General features: G+C 45.5%; 1 protein-coding gene across 4 annotated transcripts in view; it reads right to left on the bottom strand.

Moving 5' to 3' along the window:
• The window catches only part of hnf1a (HNF1 homeobox a), a 184,462-nt gene that overhangs the window by 10,426 nt on the left and 153,717 nt on the right, over nt 1–20,319 (bottom strand). For all 4 annotated transcript variants that reach the window (XM_068005667.1, XM_068005668.1, XM_068005669.1 and 1 more), the window contains one exon: nt 14,029–14,161. In XM_068005667.1, the coding sequence (XP_067861768.1) occupies nt 14,029–14,161 (133 nt within the window). The remainder of the gene's footprint in view (nt 1–14,028; nt 14,162–20,319) is intronic.

Raw genomic sequence — 20,319 nt, 5'->3', positions numbered from 1 at the left:
TCATTTCCATTGATTCTGATGTCAATTAAAATTGAGCGTTTTCTATAACAAGCGGCCGATCTACACTGCCAGTGTTCCACCCGCAGCAAGTTGAATGTCAGCCCTGATGTTACCACAGAAGGCCCTTAGGAATTCTTAGCCCAATATCTGTTCAGTAGCACAGCCGCAAGGCACAGGTATCCTGCCAGGCAGAAATGGAACTTTGGCCGCAGACAGGGTCTTGTGTTCGGTTTTGGGCACCCCGTTATAGAAATGATGTAGAACCAGTGGAAGGGTACAGACAGATTCACTAGGATGTTACCAGGGATAAGTTATAGTTATGAAGAGACACTTTAGAAGTTAGAGCTTTTGCACTTGAGCTGAGAAGGTTAAGGAGTGACCTGATGGAGGCCTTCAAGATTATGAAGGGTGATGATAAGATAATAGATGATTGTTCCTACTATTCGATGAGATGGTAAAAGGAGGACACCTATATAAGATAAACAGAAAAAGAATTAGAGCTGAAGTTAGAGAGAGTAGTTAGAATGTGAAATTCTCTGCCATAAATTGTTGATGTGGAGTCTTTTCAAAGCAATGAAATTGTTGCTTGAAAACGAGGAATATTAAAGAGCATGAGGTGGAGAGATGGATTAGACTAGGTGGCTCATGTGGGAAAAACACTTGGCTGAAAGACCTGTTTCTGTGAATCATCTTCAGCATAAGGAAGTACTTGAGGTTCAGAATTGCTTTGTGGTGGGATGTTCTGCCCATCTAGTTAGCGATGAGGAGGTTTGCATCAGTGCTCATCAAACTCAAAGAAACATTTCAATAAAATGATACAATATCCAATCAGCTATGGAGGGCACACTAACCTGCTACTGAGTCACTTATTCGAAAGAGTTAGTTTTAAATGTCAAAAGACTCATGGCATAGATCCTTAAAGTAACTGTGCAACCCTGATTCACTTCGCTCCACCATTGGCGGCCGTGCCTTCAGCAGTCAAGGCCCTAAGCTCTGATATTCCCTCCCTAAACCTCTCTGCCTCTCTACCCCTCTCTCCTCCTTTAAGATTCTCCTTAACCATAGAACCTTAGAAAAGATACAGCACAGAAGGCGGCCATTCGGCCCATCGTGTCTGTGCCTACCCCTTTGACCAAGCTTTTGGTCACCTGTCCTAATATCTCCTTATATGGCTCAGTGTCAAATTATGTCTGATAACGCTCCTGTGAAGTGCCTTCGGATGTCTTACTACGTTAAAGGCGCTATATAAATGCAAGTGGTTGTTGTTGTTGATGACAAGCTGCTGCTTGTATAATAAGAATGTCCTGTCCAAACAGCCCCCAGGCATGGGTGTGATATGTTGAGAATGCAGGCACACAACCAGCATGCCACGGCTAAACCCTAAGGTTACATCGCTTGTTCGTTTAAACGAGGAGCTGAGAGATTGCATTATTTACTCATTTCATGAAAACTTACCTAATTTTTGATTTATTTTTCTTCCTCTCACCATTTCCTGCTTCCAGAGAGACCAGATGACTATAGGCAAGTGACTCGTTATCATTCAGAAACCAGCATTTTCACTGCCTCCAGGACTTTGATACAGAAAAGGGTGGGGGAAAGAAGTGGCACAGATGAGGCAGGGAGGAGGGTGCGGGTAGAGGGCACAGCCAGAGAGGGGAGAGGAAGACTAGTAACCCACCAGTACTGTACCCCAGTGTTATACAGTAACAGACATGTTCCCACCAGTACTGTACGCCAGTGTTATACAGTAACAGACCTGTTCCCACCAGTACTGTACGCCAGTGTTATACAGTAACAGACTTGTACCCACCAGTACTGTACCCCAGTATTATACAGTAACAGACTAGTACCCACCAGTACTGTACCCCAGTGTTATACAGTAACAGACATGTTCCCACCAGTACTGTACCCCAGTATTATACAGTAACAGACTAGTACCCACCAGTACTGTACCCCAGTATTATACAGTAACAGACCTGTACTCACGAGTACTATACCCCAGTGTTATACAGTAACAGACCTGTACCCATCAGTACTATTCCCCAGTATTATACAGTAACAGACCTGTACCCACCAGTACTATACCCCAGTATTATACAGTAACAGACCTGTACCCACCAGTACTATGCCCCAGTATTATACAGTAACAGACCTGCACCCACCAGTACTGTACCACAGTATTATACAGTAACAGACCTGTACCCACCAGTACTGTACCCCAGTGTTATACAGTAACAGACCTGCACCCACCAGTACTATATCCCAGTGTTATACAGTAACAGACCTGTGCCCACCAGTACTATACCCCAGTATTACACAGTGACAAACCTGTACCCACCAGTACTGTACCCCTGTATTATACAGCAACAGACCAGTACTATACCCCAGTGTTTACAGTAACAGACCTGTACCCATCAGTACTGTACTCCAGTGTTATACCGTAACAGACCAGTACTATACCCCAGTGTTTACAGTAACAGACCTGTACCCACCAGTACTGTATCCCAGTGTTATACAGTGACAGACCTGTACCCACCAGTACTGTATCCCAGTGTTATACAGTGACAGACCTGTACCCACCAGTACTGTATCCCAGTGTTATACAGTGACAGACCTGTACCCACCTGTACTGTATCCCAGTGTTATACAGTGACAGACTTGTACCCACCAGTGTCAGTCATGGCTCAGTTGGTCGCACTCTCGCCTCTGAGTCAGAAGGTTGTGGGTTTGAGTCCCACTGTATAGACTTGATTATAAAATCTAGGTTGACAGTCCAGTGCAGTGCAGAGGGAGTGCTGTATTGTTAGAGGTGCCGTCTTATGGATGAGATGTTAAAACGAGGCCCTGTCTGCCTGCTTAGTTGGATGTAAAAGATCCCATGGCACTATTTCGAAGAAGAGCAGAAGAGTTCTCCCCGGTGTCCTGGCCAATATTTATCCCTCAACCAACATCACCAAAACAGATTATCTGGTCATTATCACATTGCAGTTTGTGGGATCTGGCAGTGTGCAAATGGGCTGCTGGGTTTCCTACATTACAACAGTAGCTACACTTCATTGACTGTAAAGCGCTTTGGGATGTTGTGTAAAGCACTATCTAAATGCAAGTTCTTTCTTCCTTTCACTGTACCCCCGTGTTGTACAGAGACAAACCTGTAGTCGGGCAGCAAATCACACTACACCGAGTAATTGCAGAAATTCACCGGATATGTTGTGGGCTGTCGAACCGCAACAAGCCACTTCTCCTGCAGATGACCCATTCTCAGACCTCTGCCGATCCTGTTCTTGAGCTGGGTCACTCCGAGGCAGCGCAAGAGCAGCTCTCGGTGTAGCTTGTCCTCTGAACCCCTCCCCCCCCCCCCACCCCGCTTAGAGAAGCTCATTCACTTCCATTTGACCTTTCACCTGATGGCACATTCTGAACCATATCCCAGCCCTCTGTGGCACAGCTTTCTCCCCTTCCCTTTGACTGGTTGCTGGGATACAGTTCCACAGGGGCTGCTCACCCTCCAATACCTCCCCCAAGTAACCAATCTTCAAGAATAAGGCTTGACACTGAGTGTCAGCAGGTTTTTCAATCACGAGGGGCATTATAGACATCCACACAAGCACACCTCCGCTGGCGGGGGAGTGGTGTGTCGCTGGATACCTTAACCCAGAGACACTGAAGCCAATTGTAACACCCCTACCGTCACCCTGACTGAGATCAGCTGACTCAACACAGACCAGGAATTGGATCCTGGCACCTTCCTGGTGTAAGACTCCATTTTCTCACAGATTTCCCTTCTATGGTCCTCCAAGATTGACTGATGCCATCAGACAGGAGGGTAGGGTAATCGCAACCCATCACTGTCTCTCTATCACTGCACAATAGATGCTTTTACATTCGAGGAGTGAGCTGGCTGCATTTCTTCTGTTGTTACCTCCTTTCCTAAGTGGAAACGGTCAAGAGAGAGAACCATTGTAGAACCAATGAAGTGTGGGTCTGAAAATCCACCACTGGGTTAAGGCCTCCTGCTGCAGCTTGCTAAAAATACGGAGCTGGCCCTCTTGCATCTGCACCCCCTGGCAATCAGGCCTCTGTACGTTTCATCAGAGCCCAGCCAAAAGTGGCACCCAATGACAAACATTAAAAGGGGAGGCTGCTTTCGCAAGATAGGGACAATTTCTGAACGTAAATTAAAAGTGCCTTATTTGTGCTCCAGCAATGAGGAGCTAACCCTGCCAGTACACTCTACCCTTCCCCGTAAATATCAGGGCCCCGGAGTCTAGCCAGAGTAAATGTCTTGAAGTGGCCTAACCTTCCCTACTCTTCATGAAATTAGTTTTTACACCATAGTGCACTTAACTTTCTGTATGCGAAATGTCCCCCGATGGCTCCACGGATTTATCAATAGGGAGCTGGGCCTTATCGACCAGATTTTTAAAAATTTTTTTTATTCGTTCACGGGATGTAGGCGTCGCTGGCAAGGCCAGCATTTATTGCCCATCCCTAATTGCCCTCGAGAAGGTGGTGGTGAGCCGCCTTCTTGAACCGCTGCAGTCCGAAACGGCTGAGTGCACTGGATACAGCAAAGGCTATGGGCCCTGACAACATCCCAGCTGTAGTGCTGAAGACTTGTGCTCCAGAACTAGCTGCGCCTCTAGCCAAGCTGTTCCAGTACAGCTACAACACTGGCATCCACCCGACAATGTGGAAAATTGCCCAGGTATGTCCTGTCCACAAAAAGCAGGACAAATCCAATCCGGCCAATTACCGCCCCATCAGTCTACTCTCAATCATCAGCAAAGTGATGGAAGGTGTCGTCGACAGTGCTATCAAGCGGCACTTACTCACCAATAACCTGCTCACCGATGCTCAGTTTGGGTTCCGCCAGGACCACTCGGCTCCAGACCTGATTACAGCCTTGGTCCAAACATGGACAAAAGAGCTGAATTCCAGAGGTGAGGTGAGAGTGACTGCCCTTGACATCAAGGCAGCATTTGACCGAGTGTGGCACCAAGGAGCCCTAGTAAAATTGAAGTCAATGGGAATCAGGGGGAAAACTCTCCAGTGGCTGGAGTCATACCTAGAACAAAGGAAGATGGTACTGCAGAGCTTTGATCTGATCCGTTGGTTGTGGAATCGCTTAGCTCTGTCTATAGCATGTTGCTTCCACTGTTTAGCATGCATGTAGTCCTGAGTTGTAGCTTCACCATTTTTAGGTACGCCTGGTGCTGCTCCTGGCATGCTCTTCTACACTCCTCATTGAACCAAGGTTAATCCCCTGGCTTGTTGGTAATGGTAGCGTGAGGAACATGAGGTTACAGATTGTGCTGGAATACAATTCTGCTGCTGCTGATGGCCCACAGCGCCTCATGGATGCCCAGTTTTGAGCTGCTAGATCTGTTCTGAATCTATCCCATTTAGCACGGTGGTAGTGCCACACAACATGTTGGATGGTGTCCTCAGTGCGAAGACGGGATTTCATCTCCACGAGGACTGTGCGGTGGTCACTCCTACCAATACTGTCATGGACAGATGCATTTGCGACAGGTAGATTGGTGAGGACGAGGTCAAGTAAGTTTTTCCCTCGTGTTGGTTCGCTCACCACCTGCCGCAGGCCCAGTCTGGCAGCTATGTCCTTCAGGACTCGGCCAGCGGTGGTGCTACCGAGCCACTCTTGATGATGGACATTGAAGTCCCCCACCCAGAGTACATTTTGTGCCCTTGCTACCCTCAGTGCTTCCTCCAAGTGGTGTTCAACATGGAGGAGGTCTGATTCATCAGCTGAGGGAGGACGGTAGGTGGTAATGAGCAGGAGGTTTCCTTGCCCATGTTTGACCTGATGCCATGAGATTTCATGGGGTCCAGAGTCAATGTTGAGGACTCCCAGGGCCACTCCCTCCTGACTGTATATCACTGTACCGCCACCTCTGGTGGGTCTGTCCTGCCGGTGGGACAGGACATCCCCAGGGATGGTGATGGAAGAGTCTGGGACGTTGGCTGAAAGATATGATTCTGTGAGTATGGCTATGTCAGGCTGTTGCTTGACTAGTCTGTGGGACAGCTCTCCCAATTTTGGCACAAGTCCCCAGATGTTAGTAAGGAGGACCTTGCAGGGTCGACTGGGCTTGGTGTTTTGCCGTTGTCGTGTCCGGTGCCTAGTGGTCCAATGCCGGGTGGTCTGTCCGGTTTTATTCTTATTATGACTTTTCGTAGCGAGATTTTACAACTGAGTGGCTTGCTAGGCCATTTCAGAGGGCAATTAAGAATCAACCACATTGCTGTGGGTCTGGAGTCACATATAGGCCAGACCGGGTAAGGGTGGCAGGCTTCCTTCCCTAAAGGACATTAGTGAACCAGATGGGTTTTTACGACAATCCGGTAGTTTCATGGCCATCATTACTGATACTAGTATTTTAATTCCAGATTTTTATTTAATTAATTGAATTTTTTTTTAAATTAATTAATTGAATTTAAATTCACCAGCTGCCATGGCAGGATTTGAACTCATGACTCTGGATTTTAGTCCAGGCCTCTGGATTACTAGCCCAGTAACATAACCACTATGCTACCATACCCAGTAGCATAGTGGTTATTCAAACCCTGGTCAGTGCTGAACTGGCAGGGCCGCATTTATTGCCCATCCCTAGTTGCCCTGAGAAGGTGATGGACTGTCTCCTTCAACTGCTGCGGTCCTTATGGAGGTGATGCTCCCACAATAGTTAACTAGAGAATTCCAGCATTTCGACTCAGTGACGATAAAGGAATATGTCCAAGCCAGGATGGTGTGTGACTTGGAGGGGAATTTGGAGGTGATGGCGGACGCTAAATTGGGCCGTGTAGCACCCGTTGTTTCGGTGCTACACGGCCTCTCTGATATCCAAGATGGCGTCTTGGATGCACACGCACGTTTCCAGCATGACGTGCGCCAGACGCCTCTTGGTATAGAAGTTAGCAGGCGCAGATAACGAACGCTGGAATCGTGTAAAGTAGGGAGAAAATGGCTTCCATCAGTGTGCAATGGTGATTTAAAGTGATAGACACCATTTTGGGACTTAACGCTCAACTCAATGCACAGTCTTAACCCCGACCATCTGAACGTGTCTTAGTTGGAGGACCCCCCAACCAGCGCTATTTAAAGGGTCCATGCAGGATTTACAGGATAGTGGCTGGATTATTGCTTCTAGCTGCCGAGACATTTGTAATTGTTTTTGGTGGCCTCCTAGAGTTGAATACTAGGACGCGGGGACATAGCCTAACATTTAGAGCCAGGATGTGCAGGAGTGAAGTTAGGAAATGCTTCTACACGCAAAGGGTGGGAGATGTTTGGAATGCTGTTCTGCAGACGGCAGTTGATGCTAGATCACTTGTGAATGTTAAATCTGAGATTGATAGATTTCTGTGAACCAAGGGTACTAAGGGATATGGGGCTAAGGCGAATATATGGAGTTAGGTCACAGGTCCACCATGATCTCATTGAATGGCGGAACAGGCTCGATGGGCTAAATGCCACTGCCACTTGCTGCCTCTTGATATGTGCCACCTTCTCCTGTCATGTGCCTGTAATGGTTGAATAGCTGCCAATGTGTGTGGCCTGTGAGTTGTGGGTGGGCAGCTTGAAACAGTGCTAATATATAAGGGTGAGAGGAAGCATCTGATTGGAAGAGTTGAGTACTGATGGAAAGAGTTTGTTGGTATGTGGGTGATGGGGGTGTAGTGCGTGGTGCAGTTGGTATGAGACGTCACTTGACAGTTGACCTCACTCACCTTGACCACTCATGTCAAAGCATTGAACTTCTTCCTGCACTGCATCCATATTTACGATGCTGTGCGCCTGGCATTGACTTCATCCCTCGCTGCCTCCCACTGCCTTTTGAGTATAGGTCTGGAGGGCCTCTTGCCCCCCACTCCCCCCCCCCCCTCTGCAGATATTGGATGTCCCTCCTTCTGTCCACCCCTGCAGCCAAGGTCTCTAGTGCATCAGCAGAGAACCTTGGTGCACGCACTCTCGCAGGCCTGGTACCAACTCAGATCGGCAGATTGGTGAGGTCTGGCATGCAGAATGGAGGATGTGGAATTTAATAGTGCACTACCTTTATTCAATATTTTAACATAACTCATCAGTGTGTAAACATAGGGATGGGACCTGCATCTGTGCTTTCTGTGTGCGATGTCTGATCTCCGTTCAGACTCTGTGCAGAAAGTAGACTGTTATTTTCAGCAAATAACAGGTACCAGCTACCTTTAAGAGATTTCTAACGAGCATCCTCCCTTTAAGAGATTGAGCTCCCTCTGGTGGTGTAAAGTGCAAATTGCATTGATTCCACGTGCAAGGCCTGGAAAGGAACGCTGATTGCAGGTAAGGCCTCGGGTGGGTCAAAACTTGCGTCCTGCCTACGCAGGGGCCATTGGGCGTGGGGTAATAGCACATCACGCTACCTACGCCCAAAGAGGGTCCCAATCCAATTTTTTCCCCCCCGGTTTCCCACAGTCTTGCTGTCTTGTCTTCTTGGTGACAGAGTATGTGGGGCTGGGAGGTGCTATGTGAGTTTCTGTGGTACACCCTGAAGATTGTGCATACTACAGTCACAGTGATGGAAAGGATGGATACTGAGTTCGGTGCCGGGGGTGCCAATCAAGCGAACTGCTTTGTCCTTGATGGTGTCGAGCTTCTTGAGTGTTGTTCCAGCTGTACCCATCCAGGTGAGTGTTGAGTATTCCATCAAACACCTGACTTGAGCCTTGTAGATGGTGGAGAGGCATTGAGGGAATCAGGAGTTGAGCCATTTGCTCCCGTAGCCACAGTGTTGATACGGCTGGTCCAGTTAAGTGACCCCAAGATGTTGATGGTGGGCGTCTCATTAATGGTGGCACCGTTGAATGTCAGGGGGATGGTGGTTGGGCCTTCTCTTGGTGGAGATGATTGTTACCTGGCACTTAAGCGACACAAATGTTACCTGATACTTTTCAGCCCAAGCCCGGGTGTTGTCCAGTTCCTGCTGTAGGTTGGCATGGGCTGCTTCATTATCGGAGGAGTTGTGAACGGAACCGAACACTGTAGAATTAACAGTGAACTGCCCCGCTCCAGACTTTATGACAGAGGGAATGTCATTGATGAAGCAGCTGAAGATGGTACCCTGAGGAACTCCTGCAGGTGATGTCCTGGGGCTATGAAGGTTGGTCTCCGACAACCACAATCATGTTGGGTATCAAGTATGACTCCAGTCAGTGCAGAATTTCCCTTTTGACCCCCAGTGACCTCAGTTTTGTTCAGGCTGCTTGGTGCCATACTTGGTTGAATTCTGTCTTGATGTCAAGGGCAGTTGCTCTTGCGTCTCCTCTAGTATTCAGCTCTTCTGTCCATGTCTGGATCAATGCTGTGACACGCTTGGCGGAACCCAAACTGAGTGTCGGTATTGGTGAGTAGGTGTCGCTTGATGGTATTATCGACAATGTCTTCCATCACTTTACTGATGATTGGGAGAAGGCTTATAGGGTGATAATTGGATGGGTTAGATTTGTCTTGCTTTTTGTAGATAGGATGTACCTGGGTAATTCCCACAATGTTGGGTAGATGTCATAGCTGCATTAGAATAGCTTAGCTAGGGGACTGACTAGTTCTGGTGCACATGTCTTCAGCACTACAGCCGGGATGTTGTCAGGACCCATAGCCTTCATCTCCAGTGTTCTCAGATGCTTTTTAATGTCACGTGGAGTGAACCGAATTGGCTGGACACTGGCATCTGTGATGCAGGATGAGGCCGAGTAGGATCATCTACTTAGCATTTTTGGCTGAAGATGCCTGCAAACATTTCAGCCTTGCCTCTTGCACTCCACCATGGTTGAGGATGGGCATGTTCAGAGAGCCACCTTCTCCCATTAATTGCCTGAGTTAGATGATCTCAGCTGGGGCAGTGGAAGGAGAGTTACAATCAACCTCTCAACACCTCCAGGTCAGGAAGGGAAAGATCTACCCCCCCTCCCCCCCAACAACCGTGTCTATTCCGCAACCCCGATGGAAGTGTGCACACGTGACTGAGGGTCCTGAGTGTGTTTTAACACTACGTGCTACTCCAATCCATCAACTCCAGCAGAGAAGACTAATTTTCAAGCGTGCAACACTTTTTTCTAATATAGTACTCTCCTTTTGCATAGGAAGAAATACATTTTATTCATCAGATAAAATTGTGTCGAAGATTATGAAGCAAAACAGGATGTCACCAGAAAATGTTTGTCATCCCATAATAATCTTTCATTCACCTCTAGCTTCCACCTTTTCTCATCGTACTGTATTTTATTAATAATCTACTACAACAGTCAGTGGTCCTCTGAACCTTCCTCTCTTGTTCCTCCTAAGTTCCAAATATGCCATCCTGCACCCTCTTCCTCCTCTTTGCATCCTAAGTGCACTTCAATCTAGATTGATCACAGTGTCCTACTCTATCTGATTCATTTCAAAGGGAGAAAGAAAGAAAGAACTTGCATTTATATATTTATGAATTCCCTCCCTCTCCACCTCTCTCTCCTCCTTTCAGAAACTCCTTAGAATCTACCTCTTTGACCAAGCTTTTAGTCATCCGTCTTAATATCTCCTTCTTTGCCTCAATGTCAGTTTTTGTCTGATTACGCTCCTGTGAAGTGCCTCGAGTCATTTTACTATGTTAAAGGCATTATATAAATGCAAGATGTTGTTATTCTAAATGTACCCACTTTGATTTTTAAAAATATAGCACTTTTTCCACAGTAATGCAATTAGCAGGTGTCCACATGCACAGGCTCCTCCTTCCCCCTCCACAGGCAGGAAAGACTTGGGATTTATTATGGGATCTTCCAGTGATGCAGTTGGTGTTTCCCTAAAGTCTTGGTACCTTAGTATCACATTAGTGCAACTCACAGCTGAATTTATGCTTTGCCTGGATTTTTATACTAGGCAACGTGGTTGAGGGCAGGATAGGATTCAAAAATAAATAAATCATCGCACAGTCCCCAAACCAGAATTACCCTTGAGCGTGTCAGAAGGTGACGCAGATTATGCCACAACATCGCTGACTGAATGTTTCACACAGGCAGACCAGCGACTGCAAGCTCGGTTTGTGATTAAAAAAAGATTATATGTTCTCTCATCGACCCAACATCACAGGACTGACTGTACACATGTTTCATTAGAATATAATTTTACAACACCAAGTTATAGTCCAGCAATTTTATTTTAAATTCACAAGCTTTCGTGAATTTAAAATAAAATTGCTGGACTATAACTTGGTGTTGTAAAATTGTTTACAATTGTCAACCCCAGTCCATCACCGGCATCTCCACATCATCATTAGAATATAGTTAAAGTATGAACCCTTCTACAATGAAACAGTTACACTACAAGAGCCATGGCTTTGCTTATTGTAAGCAGTATGTGCCTAACATAGGAACAGGAGTGGGCCATTTAGTCCCTTGAGCCTATTCCGCCAGCATAAAGGAGTAACCATCGTACCATAGCCATTTGGCAAGCCAAGTGTTTTACTATTTGGATTTTCGGCTGGCTTGAAGGATTCCAAGGCTGAGTGGCACAAGGTGGGAGGGAAAAAATATGCAAAAACAAGTGTTAAACCCTCCCCTCCTGTGACTTATGGGAAAATATACGGCTGGCATCAGACCCTCGTCGAGGGCAGGATTCACGCTGAGTTCAGGCTGAAAAAAACTGTCAAAATAAGCAGTGCACTGAAAAGTGTGGTATCTTGTTCACCTAAGCACTGCACCAGTGTGCTGGCACGAGTCTTGTACTGTTGTAATATTACAGCGAGCACTTTGACTGAGAGATCATGCCCGATCCCCCTGTTAGAGGCTATGACACTTCAGGCAGCAGTGCACAGGGGAATACTATAAATACCTGCGATGTGGCAGGCCCATAGCCAAGATTTGAATTCCAGAGACTCTGGGTTGAATCTTACTGTGCCAGTAACGGTACTTAGTGGCACGTACAAATCCCTCTCAGTAATGACACCGCCGCAGCATCATCAGGGGGCTGAGGGGCAGCATTGACAGGCAAACTGTAGCAATGTTAGTTTACCAAATTTGCTAGTACCCTACAGACTTCAGCCATAGCATTACAATCATGTGATTGATGGAGATGGGGTGAGAGGAACTTCAGATTTGTAGTTTTGCATCCATTAATAATTTTAATAATTGGTAAAGATACAAAGGGGTAGATTTCCTCTGGTAACTAGAAATAATGAACGTGAGAAATCTTCGTGCTGCCGCTAACCCCTAACGATCAGAGGTTTAAAGCTACAGCGCGTGCCAAGAGATATATGGGTATACTTTCCTCATGACACGTCACAATGTCAGTGTGAAGAACCCCATTTTGTACTCACACCTGCTCTTTCGCTTACACTATACGACAGTATATTACCAAAAAAAATCACAAATATTTCTGAGACTGTGGTCACCAAATACCTGCTGTCCAAAGATTTAAACAGTAAATCCATCGTGAATCAGAGTTGGGGGTAATTTTGCAGGGCCACTATCCCAGCACGTACTGGTTGGAAAATCAGGGATCCAATGTCGTAACCCAATCTCCACTACCATGCTCAGCACTAGCGAGGCTCCATGCTAGGAGCAAAGACTCAAAAATATCGCTTTTGTGTTTAGGAATTAGGTCTGATCATGCCAGCGTTCATTTTAACATTCTGCCCACATATTAAAATGCACATTTTATTTCCGGGAATTGGAAAATACTGAGTTGCTTTTTTTTAAAAACCGCACAAAAATGGCCACTCCTGTTACACAGTCACTGATACCACTTGGGAGCGGTAATTGCGAGTGGTCCTTCGAACCATATCCCCACGGGACGTTGCCACTTCTCTCGGTCTGCATTAAATGGAAAAATCCACGGCAAAGCCCAAGACCCAGACTGCAGGACACCACCAAGTCTGGAAAGAGTCTCCCTGCACAGAACATCTGGGCCGTCTCATGAAACAGCCATCGAAAACATCTGGTCCAATCATACACCACTACATCGTAGATTTGCAGCACAACAACAACAACTTGCATTTATGTAGCACATTTAACGTAGTAACACTTCACAGGAGCGTTATCAAACAAAAATTGACAGAGCCCATAAGGAGATATTAGGACAGGTGACCAAAAGCTTGGTCAAAGAGGTAGGTTTTAAGGAGCGTCTTAAAGAAGGAGAAAGAGGTAGAGAGGTGGATAAATTTAGGGAGGGAATTCCAGAACTTAGGGCCTAGACAGCTGAAGGCACGGCTGCCAATAGTGGGACGAATGGAATCGGGGATGTGCAAGTGGCGAGAATTAGATATAATGTATATAATGCAGAGGTGTCCATTTCAGGCACTCGGGCCTTAGCAATCTGGGCGAGCGTCCAAGCAACCCATTCCTACTTGTGCTGATCTTTCTTACTCACTCATTTACCCTGTTTTGAATTTTGCGGGCTTGGAAGATTGAAAAGGGCTGTTCTTAGCACTGTTGCCTCATTGGCGGATAAATCCTAAATAAGAAGACTGAGATCTGTCAATAATCACAGCTTGTGATAAATGCAAGTTAATGAGAACATTGATTAAATTTTCTATGTAGCCTGTGAGGTTCCACTGTACAAAACCAAAAAAGCTTGGACGCTCCTATATAATGGGTTAAGTAAGGAGCAGGTTTTAATTTTTATTATTCCATGGTCACTTACTCCACAACTCCTTGGGTGAAATAGTTCAGTCTGACTTATACCTAACATCCTGGTTTTCGACTTGTGTTTCCTGATGTTTGAACCCTTCACCATAGTGAACAAGAACAATTTCCCCGCCTAGACATTCATCTCTTGTTTTTCCCTTTAAAACAGCAAAATTAATTCTGTTTGATTAAAGACATGAAAGGCTTGACAATTTTTTAAATCACTGAATAGTACTTTAGGTTGTTGCAGTTTGTAACATGGATCCTGATCAGCGGGATGTCGGTGCAGAATGATGGTGTTCCAGAGCACCACCTGATCCAATCCTCGGGAATACACTGCTACAAATTTAACCAAATATTACACTCTACCTGTGGTAATGGCTGGGCTTGAGGAAACTCGATGGATATGTTGAATGGAACCATCCTGATTGTGCAAAGGTGCCTGCTGCACGGATGCATGGATCTGGTTTTCTGACTGGATTTCCGAATTAAGTGTCAGAACCTGAAATGGAACAAAAAGTGGGTATTAGTACATATACTATCTTTCTCCACTTTCATCACCTTCAATGGCCTTTCTGCAACTCTTCCAGTTGAAGGCAAGTGGCATGATGTGGGTCACAGAACCCACTGCCCACGACTGTCTATCAGGAGGGGTGATACACGTGAGGTCAAACAGATCATTTCAAGGAGTATCCAGTTGCCAAACTGGTAAGTTTTGGGCTCTCATTCTTTAGAATGCCTATGAGTTTCCTATAGATGAGTAGATCTCCAATGGCATTCAAGGTGAGGAGCAATTTGCCAATTGGAGAATTTGGAAAGGGGTTTCTAAGAGGTCTCCACAGAAACAATGAAATAGGTGTTTTTGAATGGATCTTGGAAAATAAATAAACCTTATTTTCCATTTTCCTTATCAACTTCGGCCAGATAAATAAATAAATTTGTTCCCTCACATACTACACTTAAATAAATAAATGTCTGCATGCAGCTCTTTACTATCTACCTTTTTAGGGTATGGTTTTTTATAGCACATGGCCAAAAAATATACAAGGCTTTAGTTCAATCTTGTTTGAATCTTTTCTTTAACAAATATTCTTGCAATAATGTTTAGCGTTTTTAAACAAGAACTTCTAGTATAACAATTTAAGTTCAAGATTTTTCTTCAGAATCATTAGCCCCAATATTTACGGGGAGGGTGCGGGGGAACACAGTAGCGCAGGGGAAAACCCAGCAAGGTTGGGGACATGGAGGTCCTGTCGAATTTAAGGTCAGGACCCTCATTATAATTCTTTTCTTCTGTTTCCCTCCCAACAGCTGGACAAGTTGCCGGGCAGGTAAACCCTTGGGGACGGTCCCCGGCAAAAGGGAGGGGGGAGGGAGCAAGAGATCGGGGTTTAGGGGATGTCGGCCATTGTGGGAGGGAGGAAGACCGGAGATTGGGGCTGGAAGGGGAGGTCTGCGATCGCGGCAGAGGGGAGGGAGTGGCCTCGATCGGCAGAGGGGAGGCCGAAGACTTCCTTGAGGGTTCAGGGAGAGCACTCCTGCTCCTCCTGGCCCACAAGGAGAGCTATAAAAGGCACTTACTTTTTTGAGCCGACCGTCCCCGTCTCCCTTTTACTGCCAGGTTTCCTGAGCCCTGGGAAACCTGCGCGGAAACTGTTAAATTTAAATCAGGCTCCCAGTTTCAATGTGGGAGCCTGATTTGAATATGTTAATGAAGTGTCCCGTCTCTCTCGCACGACACAAAACCCGCTGCCGTAAGAACGGCAATGGCCGTGTACGCTGCGGGTTGGGGAGGCGTTCCCCGTTTTCATTTTTAAACCGCTGACCCTCTCCCACCCATTGTGGGGGTGGGGGGGGGCGGTTACTATCGAGGCCATTATCTCCAAAATCAGAATAGGGATAGGGCCACTAAGGGATGCACAAGATAAACTCACAGGTAAAGACAGCGAAATGGCAGAAATATTGAATAGTTACTTTGCCTCAGTATTTACCAAGGTGAGCATGAAATTAGGAGAAGAGATCAAAAAAGATATAAAAACATTTAAGATAGAAAGGGGGAGATAATTGATAAACTTTTCAAACTTAGAGAGGATAAAACTCCTGGTCCGGATGGATTGCATCCACACATATTAAAAGAAGTTAGGGAGGAGATAGCAGAGGCACCATTACATATATATAAAAATTTATTAGAAAAGGGAATAGTGCCTGAAAACTGGCCGACAGCTAATGTGATTCCTATATTTAAAAAGGAAGATAGAACAAGTCCAGGGAACTATAGACCAATTAGCTTGACGTCGGTGTTAGGAAAACTAATGACATTTTTACTCAAAGATGTAATAGAAAAACATCTAGAGAATGAAAATATAATAAAGAATAGTCAACACGGATTTCAGAAAGGAAAGTCATGCTTGACCAAACTTACTGAATTCTTTGAAGAAGTGACAGAAAGTGTAGACAAGAGTAATGCCGTAGATGTAATATATTTGGATTTTCAAAAGGCCTTCGATAAGGTATCACATTGTAGACTAAGGTCAGAGCATGTGGAGTCAGGGGACAGGTAGCAGAATGGATAGCAAGTTGGCTACAAAACAGAAAACAGAGAGTAGGTGATAAGGGTAGCTACTCAGACTGGCAAAGGTGAGAAGTGGTGTTCCGTAGGGATCGGTGCTGGGAACATTGTTCTTCACAATTTACATTTATGATCTGGATTCAGGAATCGGAGGTACAATTTCAAAATTTACAGATGACACCAAATTGGGCGGTGTAGTTAATACAAAGGAACTATGCATCAAAATGCAAGAGGATATTAATAAACTTGCAGAATTGTCATGTAATTGACAACTGAATTTCAATATAGATAGGTGTGAGGTGGTGCATTTTGGTAGGGGGAATAAGGAGGCCACATACTGCTTGGATAATAAGAGTTTAAACGGGATAGAGGAGCAAAGGGCTCTAGGGGTATAGATACACAAATCACTAAAAGTAGTGACGCAGGTTGATAAGGTCATATAATCAAGCACTGGAATTCATTTCTCGAGGGATAGAATTGAAAAGCAGAGCAGTTATGTTAAACTTGTATAGAAAGGATATTATTAAACTAGAAAGAGTGCAGAAAAGATTTACTAGGATGCTACCGGGACTTGATGGTTTGACTTACAGGGAGAGGTTAGACAGACTGGGACTTTTTTCCCTGGAGAGTAGGAGGTTAAGGGGTGATCTTATAGAAGTCTATAAAATAATGAGGGGCATAGATAAGGTCGATAGTCAAAATCTTTTCCCAAAGGTAGGGGAGTCTATAACGAGGGGGCATAGATTTAAGGTGAGAGGGGAGAGATACAAAAGGGTCCAGAGGGGCAATTTTTTCACTCAATGGGTGGTGATTGTCTGGAACGAGCTGCCAGAGGCAGTAGTAGAGGCGGGTACAATTTTGTCTTTTAAAAAGCATTTGGACAGTTACATGGGTAAGATGGGTTTAGAGGGATATGGGCCAAGTGCAGGCAATTGGGACTAGCTTAGTGGTATAAACTGGGCGACATGGACATGTTGGGCCGAAGGGCCTGTTTCCATGTTGTAACTTCTATGATTCTATGGGACTAGCTTAGTGGTATAAACTGGGCGACATGGACATGTTGGGCCGAAGGGCCTGTTTCCATGTTGTAAACTTCTATGATTCTATGATTCTATGATTCTAACCTTGGTTAGATCATACTTGGAGTACTGTGCACAGTTCTGGTCTCCATATGATAGAAAGGATATAGAGACATCAGAGAAGGTGCAAAAAAGATTCACAAGGATGAAACCATAACTGAGAGGATATACTTATCAGGAAAGGTTGAACAGGCTGGGGCTCTTTTCTCTAGAAAGGAGAAGACTGAGGTGTGAACTGATAGAGGTCTTTAAGATAATGGAAGGGTTTGATAGAGCAGACGTAGAGAAAATGTTTCCACTTGTGGAAAGTCCAAAATTAGAGGTCATAAATATAAAATAGCTGCTAATAAATCCAATAGGGAATTCAGGAAAAACAACTTTATCCAAAGAGTGGTAAGAATGTGGAATGTGCTACCACCAGGAGTAGACGAGGCAAATAGCATAGATGCATTTAAAGGGAAGTTAAATAAGCACATGAGGGAGAAAGGAATAGAAGGGTATCCTGATAGGGTTAGATGAAGTAGGGAGAGAGGAGGCTCGTGTGGAGCAAAAACATCAACATAGACCAGTTGGGCCGAATGGCCTGTTTCTGTGCTGTAGTTTTGATGTAACTCAGTGTAATCAGGTCAAGTTTGCCAGGTTGGTCTCTGGTATTGCAGAAATGTTGATCTATACAGACTTGCAGATTCGCATCAAACACTAAGAATAGTTTCTCTTGGGGTCAGGTGACTCAACAGACAGGCAAGAAGCTGCTGTTCACAGCTTATCCACTTGAGAGATAGAAATAATTAATATCCTGACTGCCAAACTATTGTGAAAATACCTTTGATTGAGTGTATTGAAATTTATCTTGGAAAGACTGAGGAAACTGTACAAGGAGGTTTTCCCTGAGGACTTTAGGACCCTGCTTCGCATGGCCTATTCCAGTGGAAGCAACCAAGAAGAGTTCCATACCATCTCTACCATCATCAGTTCAAAAGTTAGTGAAAGAAACAGCTGCAGATCCAGGATCTATTGTTGTTTTAATATAGTTTTCTTTTATTTGTTTTCAGTATGTGGGTGACCCTGGCAAGGCCGACATTTACAGCCCATCCCTAGTTGCCCTGAGGAAGATAGTAATGGGCTCTCTCCTTGAATCGCTGCAGTCCTTGTGGTGAAGGTGCTCCCACAATGGTGCTAGTCAGGGAGTTCAGGATACTGACCCAGCGACAATGAGGGAATGGCGATATATATCAAAGCCAGAACGCTGCGTGCCTCGAAGGGGACCGTGGAAGTGATGGTGTTCCCACGACACTGCTGCTCTTGTCCTTCTCGATGGTAGAGGTCGCAGGGAAGGGAGATACTCTGAAAGTAACCTTGGGTTGCTGCAGTGCATCTTCAACATCGCACATAGTGTAGCCACAATGCGCTGGTGGGAGAGGGAGTGGATATTTGAGTAAATTAAGCAGTGGGGTCAATTTTCGACTGCTGCCCACCCATCTCTCAGCTGAAAAATGGGCGGCTGGCAGAGGAAAATGGTGGGGGGGGGGAACCTTAGCCGCCCCCTTGGATGCCCAAGGCCTACATGATGTGATTTTCAGGCAAGCCTGTAAATGGGCAATCAGCTCACCCACCTGTTTCAGATGGGAGGCTGTTTAAATATGCAAATTTGGGTCTTCCGTCATTATAGGACCCTGATTGCAATTTTGAAGTACAATTGGGCAGATCGTGCACTGCACATGCTCTAACCTTGTGTATCCGTACTGCTGGACGCCACTCCACTAAAGGGAACCAAATCTCTTTTTCATTTTTTTTTGTGTGGGGCCAGGGAGAGCAGGAAATGCTGCTCCCAGCTCCACCAAAATACTGCAGCTGACTGCCAGCCTGTGCTGACGCCCCTCTGGGATTAACCTCCCCCAATCCCCCCCCCCCTCCTCTACTCCTGCCCCCTAGGCCTGACGTGCTGGCTGGCTCAGCATAGGAGCCAGATGATTTCCTGTGCTGCCACAACCAGCGAGCCTGTCTGGTGCCCGCAGCTCGCCAGCTGCCTTAAAATGAGACCCAAACCTATAAATGGTTCAGGCCTTCCGACACCAGCCTCGAGTGAGCAGCACAGCTTCTCCACTGAACTCAGGTCCGTTTTGGGCGGATGTAAAAATCACCCCCATTGTATTCCTAGTTTTTTGCTGCATGTGTTCTGTGTGATTGTCTCACTTGTAAATAAATTTGACTATTAGTTTTAACCTGAACCACAAAGGTCTGATGGTGAGCTATTAGCCACCTTTCAAAGCAAGCATGACAACATGAAGGTAGTCCATGTAATCTCTACTACATCGTACAGTGCAGAAGGGCAACTGTTAGTTCTGTGATATGTTATCGCATTCAAATCACATCTAAGATGGAAAGTTTCAGTTCATAGGATATGCTTATGGAAACCTCCCATTTGCTGTGAACATTTGTTAAATATGTTGAGAGAACGTTTAAATTGTAACACACACCACTAGGGAAAGGGCTTGAAGGAGTAGCCGAGACATGCTGAGGGAGTTGAATCATTATCAGCAGATACAGCCATGAGCCTGGGTGCTGTAGCGCTCTTATTGTTTTCATTGTATGTATTAATGTAGCTCCCTGGCACTGTTGAGCACATTCTGTAATAGTGCCTTTTCTACTGTGGGCTGCAATTGTTGAAAACTCAGATTTGACGTGGTTGTCCATGGACAGACGTCATTCTTGTGTGACTGCAATTATGTGACTGCTCGACTTCCTCTTTCAGTACCTCTCACATTGTGTAATAATACTCACAGCTCCTCGTGAACTTGCTGAAAAAAACGGGCATAAATTTAAGCATTGCAGAATGTCCTGACCACAATTTTGTTTTTTAAAAAGGCTGTTATAAAAAAAGAGCTCATTGCAGGGGGGAGGGTGCAAGGAAGCTGTGTGATTAAAGAACCATTAATAGAACAAGAATGGCCGTGAAACTGAGCAGCAATTACAGCTCTGAATTATAGACAGCCAACAGGAATAGCAGCAAAG

Source organism: Heptranchias perlo, chromosome 25, assembly GCF_035084215.1.
Source record: "Heptranchias perlo isolate sHepPer1 chromosome 25, sHepPer1.hap1, whole genome shotgun sequence".
Lineage (NCBI taxonomy): Eukaryota > Metazoa > Chordata > Chondrichthyes > Hexanchiformes > Hexanchidae > Heptranchias > Heptranchias perlo.
This window is presented reverse-complemented; position numbering and strand designations above follow the sequence as displayed.